This window comes from Erpetoichthys calabaricus, chromosome 14 (assembly GCF_900747795.2).
Source record: "Erpetoichthys calabaricus chromosome 14, fErpCal1.3, whole genome shotgun sequence".
Classification (NCBI taxonomy): Eukaryota; Metazoa; Chordata; class Cladistia; order Polypteriformes; family Polypteridae; genus Erpetoichthys; species Erpetoichthys calabaricus.
In genome coordinates, this window is record NC_041407.2 from 107,421,015 (window position 1) to 107,445,552 (window position 24,538).

At 41.6% G+C, this 24,538-nt stretch overlaps 1 protein-coding gene across 1 annotated transcript in view; it reads left to right on the top strand.

Annotated features, from left to right (window-relative positions):
* cdc27 (cell division cycle 27) overlaps nucleotides 1-24,538 on the top strand; it is an 80,956-nt gene that overhangs the window by 14,669 nt on the left and 41,749 nt on the right. Inside the window, exons 3-10 of the mRNA XM_028818726.2 lie at nucleotides 6,466-6,613; nucleotides 8,996-9,121; nucleotides 9,255-9,352; nucleotides 13,049-13,200; nucleotides 13,384-13,598; nucleotides 20,817-20,928; nucleotides 21,127-21,242; nucleotides 21,441-21,540. Of these exons, the coding sequence (XP_028674559.1) occupies nucleotides 6,466-6,613; nucleotides 8,996-9,121; nucleotides 9,255-9,352; nucleotides 13,049-13,200; nucleotides 13,384-13,598; nucleotides 20,817-20,928; nucleotides 21,127-21,242; nucleotides 21,441-21,540 (1,067 nt within the window). The remainder of the gene's footprint in view (nucleotides 1-6,465; nucleotides 6,614-8,995; nucleotides 9,122-9,254; nucleotides 9,353-13,048; nucleotides 13,201-13,383; nucleotides 13,599-20,816; nucleotides 20,929-21,126; nucleotides 21,243-21,440; nucleotides 21,541-24,538) is intronic.

Genomic DNA, 24,538 nt, shown 5'->3' on the forward strand with positions numbered 1-24,538 from the left:
CAAGCTTGGCAGACCTCTCCTTGGCCAGTTTCGCCCATTCCTCTTTGCAGCACCTCTCAAGCTCCATCAGGTTGGATGAGAAGCGTCGGTGCACAGCCATTTTAAGATCTCTCCAGAGATGTTCAATCAGATTCAAGTCTGGGCTCTGGCTGGGCCACTCAAGGACATTCACAGAGTTGTCCTGAAGCCACTCCTTTGATATCTTGGCTGTGTGCTTAGGGTCGTTGTCCTGCTGAAAGATGAACCGTCGCCCCAGTCTGAGGTCAAGAGCGCTGTGGAGCAGGTTTTCATCCAGGATGTCTCTGTACATTGCTGCAGTCATCTTTCCCTTTATCCTGACTAGTCTCCCAGTTCCCCACAGCATGATGCTGCCACCACCATGCTTCACTGTAAGGATGGTATTGGCCTGGTGATGAGCGGTGCCTGGTTTCCTCCAAACGTGACTCCTGGCATTCACACCAAAGAGTTCAATCTTTGTCTCATCAGACCAGAGAATTTTCTTTCTCATGGTCTGAGAGTCCTTCAGGTGCCTTTTGGCAAACTCCAGGCGGGCTGCCATGTGTCTTTTACTAAGGAGTGGCTTCCGTCTGGCCACTCTACCATACAGGCCTGATTGGTGGATTGCTGCAGAGATGGTTGTCCTTCTGGAAGGTTCTCCTCTCTCCACAGAGGACCCCTGGAGCTCTGACAGAGTGACCATCAGGTTCTTGGTCACCTCCCTGACTAAGGCCCTTCTCCCCCGATCGCTCAGTTTAGATGGCCGGCCAGGTCTAGGAAGAGTCCTGGTGGTTTCAAACTTCTTCCACTTACGGATGATGGAGGCCACTGTGCTCATTGGGACCTTCAAAGTAGCAGCAATTTTTCTGTAACCTTCCCCAGATTTGTGCCTCGAGACAATCCTGTCTCGGAGGTCTACAGACAATTCCTTTGACTTCATGCTTGGTTTGTGCTCTGACATGAACTGTCAACTGTGGGACCTTCTATAGACAGGTGTGTGCCTAGGAGGCACCTGAGCTCAATTTAGAGCTTCATGGTAAAGGTTGTGAATACTTATGGACATGGGATTTCTCAGTTTTTTTATTTTTAATAAATTTGCAAAAATCTCAAGTAAACTGTTTTCATGTTGTCATTATGGGGTGTTGTGTGTAGAATTCTGAGGAAAAAAATGAATTTAATCCATTTTGGAATAAGGCTGTAACATAACAAAATGTGGAAAAAGTGATGAGCTGTGAATACTTTCTGGATGCACTGTAGTTTGTAGTGATGGCCGAGAAACATTTTTAGTCTCATGTTTTCATGCAGAACGAGAAAAAAAATTTAATATAATAGACCCAAATGGTAACCTGTGCCGCACAATGGCAAACTATGAAAAGCATACGTGGGTTAAAAAAAAAAAAAATACTTGCGTTACTCGTGTCACATCAATCACATGTTAAGTCGTCCAGTCGTATACTCTCAAATGCACAAAATGCGTGAATTATTTGCTGAAATTTTGTTAAATACCTTTTGGAAAATGAAAGTAGCCCACAAACAGGAAGCCCCCTTCACATGAGGTTGGGCTTTTGAATGGAAGACAGGACTCCTGACCAGTGAATGAGTGGGTATGCAATTCAAATGCTCAGACTTGTCTTGAGTGTGTTCAATTTTAGTTCACAATTAGCCGTTTCCAGAAATGATTTATGTAACAACACTTCGGTCTAAACACGGGGATGTTGTGAGCATACGACTAAATGACTTAATTTGTGGAATATGCAATACTTTTCCATGGACACTTTTGATATTTTTTTCACTGTTGACCCCGTTCTCTCCTTAAGTCAGCACATTGACCCACCTTCCCTCATTAATTTTATATTCAAAAATATTATGGTAGTGCACAGGTGGGAAGTGCATTCAGATGGGGTCGAACTGTAGAGTTTATGACGGCACTGTTGAGCAATGAATTATGGGGGAAAGGAGGTCTTCAATACATGAGCTCCATCCCGTTTGAACACACGTCCCATTTAACAATCGCTCGTCCATCACTACAAATCACATTGGGTAAGCAATATAGAGGTGCATCTCAATAAATTAGAATATCATTAAAAAGTTAATTTATTTCATTAATTCAATTCAAAATTCATTACACACAGAGTGATATATTTCAAGTGTTTATTTCTTTTCATTTTGCTGATTATGGCCTACAAGTAATGAAAACTCAAAATTCAGTATCTCAGAAAATAAGAATACAGTGGTGCCTTGACTTGCGAGTTTAATTCGTTCCGTGACGGAGCTTATAACTCAAATTTTTCATATGTGAAATCAATTTTCCCCATTGAAATGAATTGAAATGCCATTAATCCGTTCCAGACCCCCAAAAAACACTGCAATTTTTTTGTTACATGTTCTTAAATAAGAAAAATGTACTTATAAAGAACGAATATTGTATTAAAACACAATACAATAGAATGTACTACAATAAACTGGTTTTCTTAAGCATAATGTACAGCATTTACATTGGAGATCAGACAACTTGAAGATGCTCACGGAGGTGGAGGAGAAACTGAACTGAATAACTGAATCTTATTCTCTGATTTTTGGCTTTGTCGCTACGCCTTCCTCACTTTCATTTGCAGGGGTTTTCTTTTGTGACTCAAAGGCTGTGGGGTTTTCTGAATGATAAACGAGCAGAGGTTTAATCTTGCATTGGCGCACAGTGCGAGGGTTAGCCTGTCCTTCATGGGTTTGTGGCCTGGCATCCTCTTCTCCTCTGCCGTTATATAAGTCCTCCTTGGCATCTTCTTCCAGTTGAAGACTTGCTGGGGGATGTATCCTTCAGCTGCTATAATTCCGGAAAGTTTTTAGGTAATCCTTAGTTGCCTTCATATCCACGCTCGCTGCCTCACCATGCCTGACAACGGAGTGAATGCCGGTTCTCTTTTTAAAATTCTCGGACCAGCCCCGACTGGCTTTAAACGGCTCGCCCGATGCCTCGTTCGTCGAAGTGCCTGGTGTCTGCTGCAGCAAATCAGCGTAAATAGCTCGTGCCTTCTTGCATATTATAGCCTCCATCACGGTATCTCCTGCAAGCTGCTTCTCCGTCAACCACACCATCGGCAGCTTCTTCGTATTTTCATGGATTGATGTCCGCTGTTTAGAAATTATTTTAACGCCCTTGGCTGGTGTTATAGCCTTTATTGACTCCTTCTGCTTCAGTATGGTGCAGATTGTAGAAGTGCTACTCGCGTACTGCTTCGCCAAGTCGACTACACGCACACCTTGGTCGTATTTTTCTATAATTTCTTTCTTTAGTTCAATGCGCATCATCCGCTGCTTCTTCTCAGCACTGTCCTTCGCACTCGCTTTCTTCGGACCCATGGTTGGAAAAACGAAGTTTTGCAAAATAACTGCAAGCACAAATGCGAGCACAACACTGATGCTTCCACTGCGAGCTAACCGCTTAAAGTGAATGAGTGAAGCACGGGATGCTGGGCGGATGTTGTGGCGTTTGCTGAGTGAACTAGCGGTGGGGTATCTGAAGCTGGCTTGTAACCCGAATTTTAGCTCTCAAATCAAAGCAAAAAATCAGCCGAGAGACGGCTCGTATCTACAAAAAACTCGTTAGTTGGGACACTCGTAAGTCAAGGTACCACTGTATTCCATAAGACAAATAAAAAAGAAAAGACTTTTAACTCTTTTAGGGCTAATTTTTTTTTTGTTTCTTTTCTCCCAGGGCTGAATATTTTTCCAAAAACTAACATTTTTAAAAAAGAACACAAAGCAATTGTTTAACACATCAAATCAACAAAAAAAATTTCCTTTTGACAAATGTTACTGTCTTGCATGTTGTATGAGCCTGAATACTCTATGATTTCACACACATATCACATACATTTTACACAGCAAAGTCTGATGTCGCTCAAAGCAGCCAATTTCAGTCATTGCCACATTGCACTCCTTACAATACGTGTTGCTTTGGTGCCTATTTTTCAATTGTCTGTTGCTGCACTTTCTCACATATATTGTTAGTGTGTACTGTAGAGAGACAAGTCACCCATTTGCCATCATGCCATGCCACTGCCACCAAGTTTTCTGCCTGCATGAAAACCGTATTGTCACCTCTTTTCATCTTCTGAAACTTTATGAACTTTATGTATGGCATTATAGCCTGGCTCACCCCATGGGATTTGCTTCTGTTTATTACAGAAGTGAATAAAACTTTGCAGCAGCACGTACCTAAGCCACCAGGGGACAAAGCACGTTTGGACCAATGCTCCCTGAAGTTATATCACCAGTTCTGTCCCATCTCTATTTGTAATGCCACAGCGCGCTTCATCTCGTCTTTCGTTGTGGGTTTCCACTTTGAATAACGAGAATGCGATGCAAGCGCAGCCCGCAATTCAAAAAAAAATCTCTGCCTACCTGTTTGTCTCGTCTGACAGTAGCTGAAAAGCAGCATCAGGAGAGAGCAGCCTGAAGTACAGCAGCTGGTGATCTGTCGTGTCCAACAGCAAGCCATGCCGTCTTGTAAACTCCGGTAGCCAGATCGGCTCTCAACGGATCAATGTCTGTGTATTTATCCCATGCGAACTTTGCCGTAGATGCATCGGCTGTGCGAAGGCACTCAACTGGCAGCAGATCCGCTGGCGCGGCATCGGCTGGTGTCTGATCAGCTGATGCCTGCTTCTAACTCTCTTGCTCGATCTCCTGATCACTGCCAATAAAGTCCGATTCTGAAAAATCAAGAGTCCGACTCCGCGATAATGCGCAAAACATCGCCTGCCGAGTGTTTTCTTTTCTGCACTTGCTTCGCTGCCTTTTCACATGTCGGTGCCATCTTGCCTTTGTTTACATTTCGCAACTCACGCACACGCAAGGTTTATTTGCCGAGTCAACGAGTCTAGCATTCCTCCAAGCACAGAGGGAATGCCTGTGACGTGACAGTGAGATTTGTCGCCATTAACAGCTGATTGTCGCTCCCTATCCCTGGATGTCGACTTTTGTCGACATTCGCCTTCACCCCCTCGTCGACATCTGCCCTAAAAGAGTTAACACAGAAATATTGGCCTACTGAAAAGTATGTCCATGTACGCACTCAATATTCGGTTGGGGCTACTTTTGCATGAATGACTGCATCAGTGCAGCGTGGCATGGAGGTGATCAGCCTGTGGCTCTGCTGAGGTGTTATGGAAGCCCAGGATGCTTTGATCGCGGCCTTCAGCTCGTCTGCATCGTTGGCTCTGGTGTCTCTCATCTTCCTCTTGATAGATTCTCTATGGGGTTTAGGTCAGGTGAGTTTGCTGGCCAGTCAAGCAAAGTGATACCATAGTCAATTAAACCAGGTATTGGTACTTTTGGCATTGTGGGCAGGTGCCAAGTCCTGCTGGAAAATGAAATCGGCATTTCTATAAAGCTTGTCAGCAGAGTAAAGCATGAAATGCTCTAAAATGTCCTGGTAGATGGCTGCACTGGCTTTGAACTGATAAAACACAGTGGACCAACACCAGCAGATGACATGGCTCCCTAAATCATCACTGACTGTGGAAACTTCACACTGGACCTCAATCAACTTGGATTCTGTGCCTCTCCACTCTTCCTCCAGACTCGGGGACCTCGATTTCCAAATGAAATGCAAAATTGACTTTCATCTGGAAAGAGGACTTTGGACCACTGAGCAACAGACCAGTCCTAGTCCATTTTCTCCTTAGCTCAGGTAAGACGCATCTGACTTTGTCTCTGGTTCACAAGGTGTGTGACAGTTGTAGCCCACGTCCCGAATACATCTGTGTGTGGTGGCTCTTGAAGCATTGACTCCAGCTGCAGTCCACTCCTTGGGACTCTCCCCCATATTCTTCACAATCTTCTCAAGGCTGCAGTTATCCGTGTTGCTTGTGCACCTTTTTCTGCTGTCACATTTTTTCCTTCCACTCAACTATCCATTAATGGGCTTGGATACAGCACTCTGTGAACAGCCAGCTTCTTTAGCAATGACCTTTTGTGGCTTCGCCACCTTATGCAGGGTCTCAGTGACTGTCTTCTGGATGACTGTCAGGTCAGCAGTCTGTGTGGCCTACTGAAGCAGACTACTGAGAGACCATTTATAGGCTCAGGACCCCTTTGGGTTAATTAGCTGAGTGGAGTGGGACACCAGGAGTCTACAATATTTTCACAATATTCTAATTTTTTGAGATACTGAATTTTGGGTTTTCATTAGCGGTAATCCATAATCAGCAAAATGAAAAGAAATAAACGCTTGAAATATATCTCCGTGTGTAATGAATCTGTATAATATAGAAGTTTCACTTTTTGAATTGAATTGAATTAACTTTCCAGTAATAATTCTAATTTGTGTGTGTGTGTGTGAATATACATTTATAAAGTAATATCTTAGGTGAAGTATTCCTTTGAAGAAGAGTGTATATGTGTCTCTTGTTACACTATTATTCAATTAGTTTGTGCTAATGTGAGATTTCAATTTTTAAATTTCAGTGCACTCAGAAGAAGCTCTTTTCCTGTTGGCAACTTGTTACTATCGTTCTGGAAAGGCGTACAAAGCGTACCGTTTGCTGAAAGGCCATAGTTGCACCACACCACAGTGTAAATACCTCTTAGCAAAGTGCTGTGTGGACCTGAACAGGTAAGAGGTTGTGCCAAAGTTTCGTTTAAGTGTTGGAGAGAAATTTTGTGTTCATTTCACTTGTGTTGTAAGCCCACATCACATGGTAAAGAAAAAGGTAATTAAAGGCAAAAGTCTGTTCAGCAGATGGCCTCTGTCACATATTAAAAGGCAGTGTGTTTGTGGGGAAAATTTAAGAAAGTCGGTCAGTGACCCTGAGATTTTATTGTCTCTGTTTACACCTAACTTATTGGTGTGTGTGTGTGTGTGTGTGTGTGTGTGTGTGTGTGTGTGTGTGTGTGTGTGTGCAGGAGTGGGCAGTATGGTGAAAAATCCATATTGTTGTATAACTAAAGTTTAAATTTACCAAATTGCTGCTTTGGCTACTCCTAATGTTTCCATTGATAGGTTTGCTTTATTTTCTCAGTCTAATGATGGCCTGCTTTACTTGCATTGGAGTCATATTGAGAGCTCACAGCAGTAGCATCTAAACACAAATTTCACACTTGGAATCAACACCAGACCCGATACCTGCTTAGTTGTTAATGAGATGATGAACGAACTGCCCACACCTGACCATGGAACAGCTTGTCAGTCGATTGTCCAATTACTTCGGAGTCTTTCAAAATGGGGGACACTGTGTGTAAAAATGGCTGTCATTGCTAAATGGCTCGTAATATAATATTTTGTTTGTTAAACCCTTTGAATTAAATCTAAAAGTCTTCATTTAAATGACATCTTCATTTCACTTCCCTTGTGGTGACTTACAGAAGCAGAATTATGAGAACTGGGTTGCTGTCTAAATACGTATTGACCCAACTGTAGTTTTGGGGGCTGAATACTCTTTCAAGTGTGTGTACATGTACAGTGTGTATGTGTTTATATATAATATATAATTATATATAACATGTATTATATAATATACAGTATATATATTATATATAATATTTTTATATATATATATATATATATATATATATACATGTGTGTCTATTAGATATAGATATGTGTATATTAGATATAGATATATGTGTATGTATATAGATAGGGGGACCCCAAAATTCCCACAGTTGTTATAAACATTAATTATAATGCTTAAAGTAATTTCCATATAGTCCCCCTCAAAATCCTCTCCTTGAGACACAATATGTTTGTCTCGGCGCTTGTCCTATTCCTGGAAACATTTCCTATAGTCAGGGGTATTTTTTAACCAATGCTAGAGCCGCCTCTTTTTATTTTTATTTTTTTATTTTCTTCCTGGATTTCTTTCACTTTCACAAGTCTTTTTTCCTTCAGTCTCATTTTTAGTTTTTGGAACAAAAAGGTTAAGAAGAGTGAGATCTGAAGAATACAGGAAAGCAACTGCTTTGTTTTTGGTCAGAAGCTCTGACTGACAGCGTGGTGTCTACAGGCGCATTGTCATGTTTCAGAATCCAGTTTTGGATGCTCCACTTTTCTGCATGTCTTCCCCTAGACCTCTCAGCAGTTCCATGTAATCTCACTGATTAAAATGCTCCACGGAGAACAAACTCTCTGAACAAGTCTGTCAATGTCGAAAAACGCGACTCTCTTGAAAATCTGCCATGGTGACTTGGAAAAAAGAAACCACCCAAGTCGAAAGCACAATTGTAGAATAAATGGCAGTAATATGCGCTCGATCAACTTGCCACAATGCCACTTGGCAGACTGATTAACCAGACGGTAGGCATACAATACTTAGCGCCATATCTAAGAACTACATCCAACTCCTATGCTGTTAACCAATTCCAGAAATTTGAGTCCTTCCTCATAATTGTGTGTAAAATATTTGTAAACGTGTGACATTTTTTCACTTTAAGTATCCCTGAGCACCGTATGACCAGTATGGAGTGACGTCCGTCTGTCAGGATGTGAGACTCTGCATTCAGTAACTCAAAAACAAATCACTTATTCCAAATTAAACTTGGCACATTTATCAGATTTTCAAAATGTTAAAAGCAAATAACTTTGATCAAAACAACAACAGTAATTTCTCTACAGTGAGAAAAGTTTTGGAATTTTTTTCCAGTACATTTGTGCCCCCAAAAGCAACAGAATTAGGGAGGAAGATGAGATCTAGACTTACTGGACCACATTTGCTTCTGCCATTTCATTCCACATAATAAAATATTTTACTGCTTAGTTATCATCTTTATGCAGGGAAAGAGCAAGTACTCGGACATAATGGACTGCCAAGTGGCTTTGTACACAATTCCCGGCTCCTAATTCTCTTTTTGACCTGGTGGTCTCTTCTCCTTGCTGGGCTCTTGTGTATTGTGTAGCGAGCGCCCAGTTGATCTCCCTGTCGTGTGCACCTGCCGTCTTTAACCGGTCGCGTGTCATTGATGTCCTTATCCATGCCGTCCCCTTTCCAACCGTTCTTAGGCTTGCAGAAGGAGAGCAGATTTTAACCGGAGGAGTTTTGAATAAACAGAAGAGTCAAGATGATATTGTGACAGAGTTTGGAGAAACTGCGTGCTTTACTCTTTCTCTGCTGGGGCAAATTTACTGGTAAGCAGTTTTGGTATTTTATGCATGGTCTTTATATTAAAAGAATGATGGATGATTTGACAATCACACGGATGAATCTGTGTTTTGTTTTGGTTTTTTTTTTTTAAATCCCCTCTCCTCTTCTTTGATTTAGTAAAACTGATCGGTTAGCTAAAGGATCCGAATGTTACCTAAAGGGCCTGAATTTAAATCCTTTCCTGTGGTCTCCGTTTGAGTCCCTGTGTGAAATCGGTACGTTGCCAGTTCCTTTTACTTCTTTGCTTCAATACCAGATGCTGTTTTTGTAGGGTGATGTGTCTGAATATTTAACTTTTAAGAATGCCTCTCTCATTCTCCCCATTGTCTTTTTTTTTTTCCCTCATAATGCAAATTTTGTCACTTAATAAATGTGAATTTTGAAATGAAAAGTCTTCAAGGCTTTTGGGTATTTCTGTATTATGTGCTTTCTACATCCAGCATGTCAAGTCAGGCTAGTCATGTGTTCATGTTATGGCATTTTGTATTACACTTAATCCACAGCAAGGTTGCATGGGGTGCTGGAGCTTATCCCGGCTGGCATAAAATGCAAAGCAGGAACAAACACTGGACAGGGTGCCAGTCCAGTAGGGCAGGGCAAACACACACAGGCCAATTTAACATCACCAATTCACCTAGCCTGCATGTTTTTTGATAGGAAAACGGAGCAGGCAATGGGGAACATGCTACCAATCTGCAGAACAATGAATTATTTTTTTTGTATCTCTCTTCAGAACTGCTGGCAATAATCACTCTATTATAAAAGAGAATCTTCAGACGAGACTTGCCAAGAGATTTTTTCAAGTTGGTAGAGGGGGGGGGTCCCGCCCTCCCTTCAACCATTTCTGGTTAACAGCCCACACCTGCGGTCCTCTCACCTCTCATTGGTGTGAATGCTTTTGTCAGTCACCGTTCCTGCACTCTCAGCTCTTATAAATTTTTACATTTTCCTAACTTTAAGTTCCCAGTAAAAGATTTATTATGTCCAAATCTTATTGAAGAATTTCATCCCGAAGGGTTTATCAACAGAAGAAATGAGTACACAGGCAATCCTAGCACCGAGAAACAATGAAGTCAAACAAATTAACGCCAAAATTGTTGATTGGTTACACGGCACATTGGTTAAATGCGTATCAATAGACTCTGCTGAAACAGTTGGTGGTGATGGTGCGGAAGATGAAAACATGAACTTACAATATCATGAAAAATAAGGGTGGCAGTGGGTAGCGCGGCTGCCTCGCAGTTAGGAGACCCGGGCTCACTTCCTGGGTCCTCCCTGCGTGGAGTTTGCATGTTCTTCCCGTGTCTGCGTGGGTTTCCTCCCACAGTCCAATGACATGCAGGTTAGGTGCATTGGCGATTCTAAGTTGTCCCTGGTGTGTGTGTGTTGTGCGCCCTGCCTGGGGTTTGTTTCCTGCCTTGCGCCCTGTGTTGGCTGGGATTGGCTCCAGCAGACCCCCGTGACCCTGTAGTTGGGATATAGCGGGTTGGATAATGGATGGATGGATCATGAAAAATATCTATAAGCGTTAACACCGTCTGGTCTTCCACCAGCCGAATTACTGTTGAAGAAGGATATATCCAAGAAAGGTAATGTAGTACATCTTCAGGGGATAACATTAGACACTGATATGCCATTCGTATTAAAACGTTTACAGTTTCACGTTAGAATAGCTTCTGAAAAGACAATTAACAAATCACAGGGACAAATATTAGAAAAAGTCGATTTATCTATTAGAAAGAGAAACAATATTCGCTCACGGACAGTTATACGTTGCGTTGTCATGATGCAAGTCCAAATACGGAATCAAAATTCTGTGCGATATTGATGAAAAGTTAATTCCAAATATTGTAAAACTTCAGTAAAAACAAAGTGTAAGTTTAAAAAGTATTTGCGTGTTATTTCAAAGCCAAACAGAACAAAAGCGTATAACACAACGAATACCCACAATGCAACATGAAACATAATTTTCTTTCAATTTATTGTGTTTTACTATTTTTTACTATGGTTAATTACTCGGTGTAATGTGAATTTCCCATTGGGATTAATAAAGTATCTATCTATCTATATCGATCGATTGATCGATCGTAAAATAGTTCTATTATCTATATGTAACAATTCCCATGAAACTGACAATCTGTTTAAATTGTACATCCGCTTCCCCATACTCGAGCAGCAGATCGGGTACCGCCCGCCCGGCGGTTGGCAAGTGAAGTGAGCAGGGGGCAGAGCTCCCTAGTAAACTCTTAAATAAATAAGTATGCTTAGATTTGATGTACTTTATTAATCCCCATGGGGAAATTGTCTTTTCACATGCACTTTGGGGGTCAGACTGCAAGGTCAGCCATCGTACAGCACCCCTAGAACAAGTGTTTCTGCTTAAGGGCCTTGTTCAAGGGCCCAATGGAATAGGAACCCTTCTGGCAGTAATGGTATTTGAACTGGTGACCTTCCCGATACTAGCACAGTGATACATTTGTAGTATTGAAGCTGTTTGACTTATAGTGTAAAGCAAGTAATTAACTTAAATAGCTCAAATGGCTGTCCATTAAAGGAACACTCTACACAAAAATATTTTCTTCATATGTTACCATGTATTTTGTTGTGCTGTCCAAGAAAAAAATGTTAATCTCATGTTTTCATGCAGAACGGAGATAACAAAGTTTCTGGTATAAAAGGGGTCTTTGGTAACCAAAGACTAGTTGATAGCAAACCGTATCATAATAACCATGAAGAACTCTCACATTACTTGTGTTGCATAATCCACATGTCAAGTCATCCAGTCATATTTCCAATTTCACAATCCATGTCTGCTTGTTCCATTAAGCTCCCCAAACAGTTCATTACTTTGTGTTTAAAAGCATCACACCAAGCCATGTAATAGTTTGCCATTTTTACCACCTTAAAGTGCAGATTTTTTTATTCAAACCATCCACTCTATTTTCTCTACAGTATTTTGGAAAGCACTTTCAGGACTTCCCATCTACTGCTTAACTCGTTTGTTCACCAATTCCAGATTTTCCGTATTGAATAATCTTAGTACATAATTCGACTGCCTCCTCACTCACTCACTCACTCATGTCTGTCCGAAGCCGAATGCGCAGTCGCCTTCTGTGCAGCTGCCCGAAAAACCTTACAAGACCGACATCCAACCCCAACATCGCAGCAGGCGTCGGATTTACGGCCGCAAAAATTCAAAGAGAAAGGCGACTTCGATTAAAGCTCTAGAGGCCTGAAAGGCGATTTCGACTACAGCTCGAGGCCTAATTACGCATTCTGATTCAGTGCACCTATATCAGGTTTGTGGTGCTTATACTTATTACTATTCCATATTGTACTGGAACATTCATCATTCAATATTATACTATAGGCTTGGAAAATTCATCAACTAACAGTACAAGCCTGTACAGTAATGAGTAAAGCGGACTACAATCATTACAAAAAAACTTCTTCGTTACTTATCATTTGTTCTTCATACACTGCTGACACAAACTCACGCCCGTTTCATCTTGAGTTGTCGAAACGGGCTCTTTGTCTAGTACATTTATAATGCACTACCTGTGCAACCCGTCTAAGACGGATTGAAATTTAAGTAAGCAACATAGACCTCGGCATTAACATTTGCAGTGAACCATGCAGTTCACGTGTCTGTTATATCCCATTTGATATGGGATTCATAAAATCAGTGTTAATGTTTTTGATGCACCATCTGTTGGAATGACAGCGACATAGCAACTAGATGGACGCACACGTAGACTACTAAAATACCTTTAAAAAGTACATGTGGCTTACTTGACTACTACCTCACTTGTCCTCGGTCTCAATATCTTTTAGCTTACAACTGCTGCTCATGATGCACAAACTAAATTGTTGCCTTATTTATTCTTTTCATTTTCCATTTGTTGTTGCAGGTGAGAAGCCTGACCCAGATCAAATATTTAAACTGACGTCTCTGCAGAATTTTAGTAGCTGCCAGCCAAACGTCTGTCCGTCTTACTCCTCCCTCAGCACTTCTCACAGACAGACGGATGCAGTTTTGATGGAAACGCCACAAGACACTTTAGTATGTTACAGGGCTCAGTGTTTGACTCTTTCATTTTCGGTGCCTTATTCATTTAACTGGCAGCAGTGCATGGAATATGGTACTGTGCAAATCCCTTTTGCTTAGTTCTTGGTTTTTTCATCCAAGATTGTAACAGTTTCACAAAAGTGAGTGTTTTGTGTTTGTCTTTTTGTTCCCCTTTAGGAATTAAATAGACTGAATTTAGAATCTTCAAATTCAAAGTATTCAGCTTTAAACACGGATTCCTCATTGTCATATATCGACTCCTCGGTAATCTCTCCTGACTCTGTGCCACTTGGGACTGGAAGTGCTTTAATGTCCAAACTGGCACAGAACAAGCCAAAAAGTGGGCGCAGTTTATTGGGAGGGCCTGCTTCTATGAGTCCTTTAACTCCAAGGTAAGTAAAACACCAAACGATAAAAGTTTCATTAACAGCTCCAAGTGGTTAGAAAATTCAGGCTATCTGTTATTAATTAGTGCTAAATCCATGGGTGTTAATTGGATTCTGAAGTTAATAACGGATACGGGTTAAGGGTAAATTTCACACAAACATTAGGAAGTTTTTCTTTACACAAAGAATGATAGACCCTTGGAATAAGCGACCAAGTAATGTGGTAGACAGTAAGACTTCAGGGACTTTCAAAACTCGACTTGATGTTTTTTTGGAACAAATAAGAGGATAGGACTGGCGAGCTTCGTTGGGCTGAATGGCCTGTTCTTGTCTAGAGTGTTGTAATGCAGGTGTGTCAAACTCCAGGCCTGGAGGGCCGCGGTGGCTGCAGGTTTTCATTCTGACCCTTTTCTTAATCAGTGACCAGTTTTCACTGCTAATTAACTCCTTTCCCCTTCATTTTAATAGCCCTGTTTTTAAGGATTCAGTCCTCTGAATTGACTCGTTTCTTCTTTAAATGGTAGCCAAACAAAAATGAGACGTGAAACGAGCCAACAGATGAGCAGCTAAACTGGGATTTTAAACTCCAACCAGTCTATAAATGAGAAGCTGATTCTTTCTGTTAATTAAGCCCATTATTTAATTTTGTGGCCTGTTGCTGCTGTCATTCTGCCACAGCAGACATTTCCAAAACTGTTGATTTTCTGTTCGTCAAAATGTTTTGGTGACCTGAGAGATCAACCTTATTTTCAGATACGGTGTGAACGGGCACAGGTGAGCTGGTCATGTGGCTGCTCGTTGTGTCTCATTATCGTTTGGCTGCTAATTTAAAAAAAGAGACAACTAAGGGGTCTGAGTCAAGTTAATTAAAACTAAAGCAAAAGAAGTTAATTAGCATTAAAAACTGGTCACTAATGAAGAAGATAGTTAGAATGAAAACCTGCAGCCACTGCAACCCTCCAGGCCTGGAGTTTGACAGCCATGTTCTGTTCTAATAACACCTCCTCAAGCCCCCCACCACAGCATCTCGCAACTGCTTCATTCCCTCAGCCCACAAACACGTGTGCCTCCCTGCCACGCTGCACGTCATTACCGGGAACACAGTCGCTCATTGGACTGTCCATCACCTTTATTTAAAAACTAGTCATTTAGCTCGTAACAATAACGGGCACTAGAACAGTAGTGCATAAACATTAGTAGGAACAGTCTCTATTAAATGGCAAGGGACTTTGACCTCATTCTTTTTGTTGGTCGTATTTTTCTTTCTTTCAGCCTTTCTTTTGTTGATGTTTACTTGCTGAGCTCACTGTTCTTCGTGGGCTGCTGCCGTGTAATGTGTGTCTTTAATTTTCTGTGACAGTAATACTGTGTTGTACGGCTCTATTCAATAAGGGCGCGCACAAAAAGGCGAGCTTCAAAAGGGCGACCTCAATTGAGCGCGTTGAATAAAGGCATTCGTAGATAATTTAGTTCAAATGGCTCTGGAATATGTGAAGAGAAACAAAGGTGCAGATCTTTATTTATGCGCGCCTTTATTCGCTGCGCCCAATTGAGGTCGCCCTTTTGAGGCTCACCTTTTTGTGCGCGCCCTTATTGAAGGATACCGTCTTGTACGTCCGCTGGCTTGTACGTCCGTAATATACCTTTAATTTTCTCTGGCGGTAATACAGGCGTGCGCGTCGGTAATATGCCTTTAATCTCCTCTGACAGTAATACTGGCTTGTATATGGCTGTAATATGCGTCACTGTATTGTGTACCTTTAATTTCCTCTGCAGTAATACTGGTTTGTATTTCCGTAAAACGCCTCTAACTTTCTCGGACAGTAATATCGTGCATCTCACCGTGCCCCGCACATGCGCACTTCACCAGAAGACACCCACACACGGACACCTGGACGCACATAGGGATTTTATATATATATATATATAGATGTGCGTTCAAAGAGCGGCCCCACTTTTGGTGATTCAAGCTAGATGTAATTTTAGAATCAAAGAGCCCAATTAGAGTTCCAATCACATTATGAAACGATTGAGTGTGAGGTTCTTTAAAACTACCATTTACTTCCGGTGCTGAAATAAATACTGATACCATACAGTTTCAAAATTTAGGTTTTTCGATACTTTCAGTACCGATATACCACCTGAGATAAAACATTCTGACCTCCCACCTAATATGCCGTGTCTCCTCTATATGCTGCCAAGGCACAGACTCCACAAGACCACAGATGGTGCTGTGCTTCCCGATACCATAGGACGTTAGCAGCAGATCTTCTAACTCTGTGGCAGATTGTTTCAACTCTGAAAGAATCCCCCGAGGAAGACAGGAATAGTTCAATCAATCAGTCTTTATTCAGGCACCAGTGAGTACATGGATTCATGTATTGAAAGGCAGAAGAGCAAAGTTCCCGTTTTCGGTCGTTTTTTTTTTTTTATATTTTCCTCCCTTCACCCTACTTATCAAAAAGCGTAATATTTACCTAAGCATTTCATTTTTATTATGCAAATGAGCCATCTGTTTCTGTTTTGTGTACGTGTCAGATGGACCCCAAAGAAGGAAAGGTCATCTTTCCCGTATCTAACAGATGCGTTCCTAAAAAGGAAGTTGTCCTAGGTCAGCTTACTGCACCCTGTCTTATGACACATGCTTGTATGAATAACGTGCCATTTATAACAAAACAGCTTTGTCAGCTTTAAACCCTTAGTAACTAACAAGCAGTTAATTTTTCTTTCGACACATCCCACAAATGCTCTACTGGATGGAGATCTTAGGAATTTGGAGTTTAGAGCAAAACCTTCAACTCTTTCTGTTCTTCAAACTGTCCCTGAACAATTTGTGGTAGACAGTGGTGGCAGGGCACATTACCCTGCTGAATGATGCCACGTTTATTAGCTAGATAGATTAAAACAGACAATAACTTTATATAATGTTAATGTTTACCCCCAAAAGGGTGGAATTGAAGAGTTGCATAGTTTGGGTGAGGAACGATCTCCTCAGTCTGTCAGTGGAGCAGGACGGTGACAGCAGTCTGTCGCTGAAGCTGCTTCTCTGTCTGGAGATGATCCTGTTCAGTGGATGCAGTGGATTATTATTATTATTATATTATGGAATACCATTGCCATGAAGAGGCCCACCTGGTCTGCAACAATGTTTAGGTAAGTGGTATGCATCAGTTTAATGTTCATGTGAATTTCTGGACCTGTTCCAGTAGAACGTTGCCCAAAGCATCACATTCCCTCCACCAGCTTTGACTTTTATTCCCCTCAATGAATCTTAGTGCCATTTACTTCCCCTGCCAAATGACGTACACACACCCAGCCATAAACGTTATGTAAAGTAAAATGGGATTTACTATACCAGGTGATCACTTGCCATTAATCCAAAATTCCGTTCCAATCCTTTGTCTCCATTGTATGCTCTTCAGTGGGGGTCAGCATGGGCACTCTGACTGACCTGCGGTTACACAGCTTTAATGTATTGTTGCCCATTTCTCCCATAACTATCATTAAAATTTTCACGATTGTCCCACACGGAATAGCCTTTGCTGACCTGTCGCATTGATGAGTCATGGTTGCCCAACGCCCTGCCCTGATGGTGGGGGTTTGCTGTTTTTCTTCTCCTTGGTCCAATGTCAGTAGGTAGTTGGATCATGACCTCGAGGTTAAATGGTCAGCTCTCGGCACATATTCTCATTAGAGTTTCCGGATCGAAAACTATTTTTTGCCTCATTAATGAATTATTTTCTGGTTTTGACCCTTGCTCAATGACTTTTGGTTCTCGTCTTGGTACTTTCACTAAAGATTGCTTAATATCTCCGTTTTGAGCTTGGTTTTATTTTATTTACGTCTCTTCTCCTGAGCTGTCTCAGCAAATCTTCCTGTGCTGCTTACAGCTCAATATTAGGAGAATGGTTTAACCTCCGTAGCGTGATGTATACCCCTGAAAAAAGAGCCAGTAGCATTACTTTTTCAACAATAAAAAATGTTATATGTAACAGAGGTTAGGAGCACACGCTGATACAGCGCATTGCCACACCCACCACATGACAAACCAACTCAGGATCCCAGATTAGGACCCGAGTGCAGCCATGCAAGTGATGACACCTCAGCACCACATGCGTTCAGATGGAATGGAGCAAGTGATGATGGGTTTTTTATGGTAGCTGGAGTGCCAATTCTGCCACCAACCCCCAGGTTTTTCCCTGCAGGTTGGAGGGCCTACTTGCAGGGCTGGATGCAGATCACCATCATATCCATTTATAACAGAGACATGAAAATATAAAAATATCAACATAAATACAGTAGGAAAGGTCTGACTAGTGTCCACTGTTGTACTGATGCAGATTTAGTACAAGTCCTTTGTGTGACGTCTTTTGAAAGGGTCACCAATGATGCAATCAGGACAGTAGAAGCCGGTGTTCTTTTTTTCTGTTATTTGCACACGAAAGGGTAGAATGTCACTGCCTGACCTGCACGATCAACGCCACTCATTGTGTTATTGTAGGCTACTGCGATTCAAGGCTTAGTGATTTCCACACTTCCCCTGACATGAACTTTGACAGTTTCTGCATTGTGAACAGAGCTTAGAGGGCTATTGTCTGTCTTGTCCTTCTACTTGATTCCAATCATTTTGAAATTTCACTATAAAGCTACTCGCACCTCGGTGAACCTTCAGGTGACCCAATTCGCTGGGCAGTTTGGTCATATAGAATTCCAAGGAGAAGAGTTGCTTGGGCTTCACATCGAGGAGCTTTGGTAATCCCCTGTCTGGGGCACCACTGAGGTCGCAGTTTCTGAATCCGTGTGTGCGTTTCCCTCCAGTTCATCTCTGTGTTTAATGAGCTGGACGTTTGTTTTTTTTCTGCATTTAGGAAAGAGCAGTAGTGTGAGATTTGCATTCAGAGAAATTTAGAAATGTTCAGATTTTTGACATAGTTTTAAGTTCTTAACTCTCTTTGGTTTCTACTAATTCACCTTTTTCTGTATTGTTTGTTGCCTGAATTCTATCCTAATAATGACAATTTATCTACTAAAGTGGAGTAGACGCCAAGACAAATAACACTGTGGAGTAGCGGGGATTGACGAATGGTATTTTTGCACAGTTGGGAATTTGTGTCTGTCTTTAGGCCATGCTGTTTTGTCATGGGTGGTTCGATTGCCCAGTGGAGGCTGGGTGGTCTCCCCTGCAAATTTTTTTTTTTTTTTTTCTTCCCCCTACAGCCCTCTGGAGATTTTTTTTTGCCCTCCTGGCCATCAGACCTTACTTTATTCTTTGTTATTTAGTATTGCCTAATCTTATTTTTATATTTTTCTTTCTTCATCTTGTAAAGCACTTTGAGCTGTATATTTTTTATGAAAACATGCTATAGAAATTAATGTTGTTGATGATCCTAGGGTGACCCTGTTTGCCATTTTAGACTCTCTTTTTATTACATGGACCTTGACAGAATGCCCCAAATCTGATGCTCTTGCCACACTGTCAGATTGACTGCTGTTGTAGTTCCGTACGTCCCTTTTTGTTTTGCATCTGTAACACCAGGCAACTAGACTACCAGAATAGCCCGGAGGGACCGTTACACATTTATTCATGTGTTTATAGAGAATATTCCTCAAATATAATCATGCAGAGTACAAATGTGAGTGTTGGTAAGGTAATAGCAATCCATAATTGTGTGTAAGCATTAAGGAAAAACCAAGTTATCTCATCAGGTGCCATTTTATACAGTTTTATTGCAGTCTCCTATTTTTGACAATTTTGGGCCTTCAGTTAACCTAACCTGTTGTCCGCATATTGATTTCAGAAAATTTTACACCGGATGCCCTTCCTGACGTAACCCAGGGGGATAAAATTCATGAGCCACAGCATGAAGTTATGGGAAAGAATAGTGGAAGCTCAGTTAAGAAGGGAGGTGATGATTAGTGAGCAGCAGTGTGGTTTCATGCCAAGAAAGAGCACCACTGATGCAATGTTTGCTCTGAGGATGTTGATGGAGAAGTAAAGAGAAGGCCAGAAGGAGTTGCATTGCGTCTTTGTGGAGCTGAAGAAAGCAAATGACAGGGTGACTGAGAGGAGCTGTGATATTGTATGAGGAAATCGGGAGTGGCAGAGAAGTATGTAAGAGTTGTACAGGATATTTACGAGGAAAGTGTGACAGGTCTGCGGTAGGAGTGACGGAGGTGGGATTACATCAGGGATCGGCTTTGAGCTCTTTCTTATTTGCAGTGGTGATGGACAGGTGGACAGATGAGATTAGACAGGAGTCCCCGTGGACTGTGAGGTTTGCTGATGACATTTTGATCTGTAGTTAGAGTAGGGAGCAGGTTGAGGACACCCCGGAGAGGTGGAGATATGCTCTAGAGAGGAGAGGAATGAAGGTCAGTAGGACCTCCACGACAGAATACATGTGTGTGAATGAGAGGGAGGTCAGTGAAAGGGTGAGGATGCAAGGAGAAGAGTTGGCGAAGGTGGATGAGTTTAAATACTTGGGATCAACAGTACAGAGTAATGGGGAGTGTGGAAGAGAAGTGAAGAAGAGAGTGCAGGCAGGGTGGAGTGGGTGGAGAAGAGTGTCAGTAGTGATTTGTGACAGACGGGTATCAGCAAGAGTGAAAGGGAAGGTCTACAGGACGGCAGTGAGACCAGCTATGTTATATGGGTTGGAGACGGTGGCACAGGAAACAGAGCTGGAGGTGGCAGAGTTAAAGATGCTAAGATTTGCATTGAGTGTGATGAGGATGGACAGGATTAGAAATGAGGACATTAGAGGGTCAGCTCAGGTTGGACAGTTGAGAGACAGTCAGAGAGGCAAGATTGCGTTGGTTTGGACATGTGCAGAGGAGATATGCTGAGTATATTGGGAGAAGGGTACTAAGGATAGAGCTGCCAGGGAAGAGGAGAAGAGGAAGGCCTAAAAGGAGGTTTATGGATGTGGTGAGAGAGGACATGCAGGTGATGGGTGTAACAGAACAAAATGCAGAGGACAGAAAGATATGGAAGAAGATGATCCACTGTGGCAACCCATAACGGGAGCAGCCGAAAGAAGAAGTTAATAATAATAATAGTAATAAATTGTATTGCACTTTATATTTTAGTAATCTCAAAGTGCTACAGAGTCAAAAATAAGAGTCTATAAAAATACTTTAACAAAAAGTCTTTCTAAAGAGATGAGTTTTTAGGTTTTTAGGTTTAAGTTAACCTAACCTAACCTATTGTTCCTGTTGTTTCAGTTTTGGGATTTTACCACTAGAACCAAGTCCGGGAGATGGGTCATACCTTCAAAACTTCACCAATACATCTTCTGTAATGGACCCACCATCTTCCGGAGCCCCTCCCAAGAAGGTACTTAAAAGCTTACAGGACTGCTAGACGTAAGACTGTACCACCTCTTAAATATCTACATGTGCTGTGTTGTAATTTTACAGTTTCAAAAGCTGTCCTGCAATCGGCTTCTCTTAATGGCAGATTTGTTTTAAATATCATTGCTGGCCCAACTGCTCTCTAAACGCAATTGCATTTTTTTTTCCCCCTTTGTAACAGTCCTTATCCAGAATTAGCCAAGCTGGTACCAAATCAGTGTTCACGCAGAGTGGGAACAGTCGGGACATTACTCCGATTCCTTTAACGCAAACGCAGAGCATGGCTCCACAAACCAGGTAAATCTTGGGGTTTGTATTTCAATCATACTTTCATTTTGTTTAAAAGAAAGCACATGAAAAAAAATGAACAGTTGTTGTCTTCTTCCATTGTGTGTACATTGCTTGCGTAACTAATGTAGCACCATTGGTTTTCTCATTTTTTATCTAAACTGTATTTTGGAAACAGATTTAAGATTTGTTTCCCTTCCAATCCAGTGCATCACCACAAGTGCTGAGTCCAACAATTGCTGCTCCACCAAATGCACCGCCAAGGAGGAGTACGAGGCTCTTTACTAGTGCCAGTTCTACTGCAAAGGTAAAGATGGTTGTTATGCTGTAACTGCATTTATTTTGCTTACTGGGGCATTTAGAAATACTAAGGTCAAATTCTTGTCCAAGCTTAATGTAATTCTGGATCACATTGGCCTGAAGCCTGCCACACCAGCAATGAGTACAAGGCAGGAACTAACCTGAGATACAGTGCCAGCCCATTATATTGCCCTTTCACCTGTGAGATCACTGAAGGAATTAAAAGGAACTGAGAATGCACCTGCTTGGTGAGCTCTGGAAAGAAAACTTGTACAAAATCCTATTTATATTTGTTGGTTGTCAGTCATTCTTGTCCATTTACTTGAAATCAAGTTGTGCATCACTCGCTCCAAGTATGGCGTCAATATAGGAAATGCTTATAAGGCAGCTCCATTACAGAATCATTTTGTATTCCAGCCCTCTCTTGATTAAACTAACTTGTGGAAGTTTTGTCGAACTTCAGAGCTCTTTATATGGACACTGTGTTGCGCCCATTGATTGACTCTGTTTTTATTATGGAATTCCCTCAAGACATGCCACACACTCATTCACACAGTGCCAATTTGGAATTGCCACTTAATAATAATAATAATAATAATTCATTACATTTATATAGCGCTTTTCTCAGTACTCAAAGCGCTATCCACACAGGGAGGAAGCGAACCCACAATCTTCCACAGTCTAATCAGCACATCTTTAGGGATGTGGGAGAAAAATTAATGTGGACAAACCGCACAAAAGAGAACAACCAAATATGGAATTTGAACCCAAGATGCTGGATAGTCTGTGGTAATCTGTGGGCTCCTTTAGTGCTGCAGTGTTGGATGAACACTGAAATCTTACTAAATAGAATACTTTAATTAGGATATGCACCTCTTAGGTAGACAATGTTATGTTGGATTGCTGGAAATTTTAGAATGAGTTGGGCCAGAAGAAAGGACATTATAACAAAGCTAAGGTCAAAAACAGAAAAAAAATTATGAAAAATAATACAAAGCATGAGTCGAGAATCATCAGAAATGCTTATAAATACATATAAAATTGTATATCAGACCTGAAACCAAAAAGCCTTTTTAAAAAAACAGTTGTCCGTGAAAAGTTTAATCAATCATGTCTATCCATATTACTAACCGAGAATGGTAAACCGGATGGCATGGACCCAGGTACACGGCGATGGATGCAGGAGACGTACTGCGCAGGCGCCGACAGCGCGCGTCTCATAAACCGCCAGCGAAGTGTGATCCACTGCGGACGAAGGAGTCACCGCTCAAAAACGAAAGAGCTCTTGACGTGAATGAGAAATGAAGCAACAACGCGCCCATAGCTAACGACTACCGACATGGACACACAAAAAAGAGGATTCTGCGCTGCAGCCCAGATTCAAACGGAAGAGGCTACGGAGGCCCCACAGGTCCATAAAGATAGTACGAAAGGCAAAGGCGCCTACACAGCATAGTGAAACCCGACATAGTACAGACGGCGCAGGCGTCACCGCCATATTGTGAGTGGCACTACTGCGGAGTGAAGGTGCAGGCGTCACTGCCATATTGTGAGTGGCACTACTGCGGACTGAAGTTAGGAATAATGTGCTGCTTGGGATTGTACAAACCAGCTCGACTAACGGAGCTACAAACACGAGCCCGCATGGATAAAGAAAATAAATGTGGGCGCCTACTACGCGCGTCTGAAACCGCGGAAGCAAAACTGTCTCGGCTCCAGAACCAAACAGCTCGACTAACAGAGCTACAAAAACGCGCCAGCATGGACAAATACAATGAACATAGGCGCCTACAACGCGCATCTGAAACTGCGGAAGCAAAGCAGGCACGGGGGGTTGGCGAGCGAAGTGAGCAGGGGGCGAAGCCTCCTAGTCACTTCATATAACGTGACGCGTCTTAACCATGGAACTCGCATAATGTCAGCGTCCTATACTAAAACAGAAATGGCGACCGAGACAGAGCAAAATAATTTTGGTAACTTTAAAAACTTGTCAGATTTCAACAATGATTTCCTGTTTACGTTTATTCTTAAGAATCCCTCATAGGTAGGAAATATTCATGAAAGCTGCAACCAAAAACCTTGGAAAAATTAATAACAGAATCATTTCTTTATAGATGAACCGCATCATACACAGATACACAAACAAAAGACCCTCCACCTTGTACTTTGGACCAGCATCAAACAGAAGTTGCACTGAGTGTACGCGGTACACGCTAAAACAGCTGGGTCATTGTACAGATTGTGGTGATCCACAATGGCCTCCCTCCCACAGACCAGCACTGCAGCTCTGGGTGGTTTAGAGCATAGATGCTGTTTTTTTTTTTTCCAAGAGCAAAGCTGTAATCTCCTAAATTATGTTCGTTATTGGTATCAAGGGATCAACAGTCTCCATCACCATTACACTTTTTGGCATCGTTAATACAGTTTATTTCTGTAACTTTTTCGTACATAATTTTCATACAAATGATGTAGCTCAAAGTGCTTTACATGATGAAGAAAGAGAAAAATAAACAAGAAAATAGAATTAGGAAACACTAATTAACATAGAAGAAAAGTAAGATCCGATGGCCAGGGAGTGCAGAGTGCTGTAACAAGTCCTCATGAAAAATGCAGTGACAAACTTTGCTAACTATATCATGAGTACATAAAAACACAAAGTAGTTGGAAACTGAAACTCTGTCTGTCCACTAATCATTTGTTGACATATATGGCCAGTGGACATTGGAGGAAAGGAAAACAAAAGCTAAAGTTAAAAGCATCATTGGGTAAAATAAACCTCTGAATGGTCCACGGTCAAATATTATGAAGAAACTTGAAGACCAACTAAGACGCAGTGACAGTCCTGGAGACCAAGATATATATTAAAAGGAAGTTGCTACTTTGAAGGCTCAGCCAATGAGAAACAAAAATCCAAAGAATTGAGGGGTTCCCAGACTTTGTCATGTGACTGTAGTTATCTGATAGATACGCAACTCACGGATTCTGTTAGTACCTCATTGAAAAAC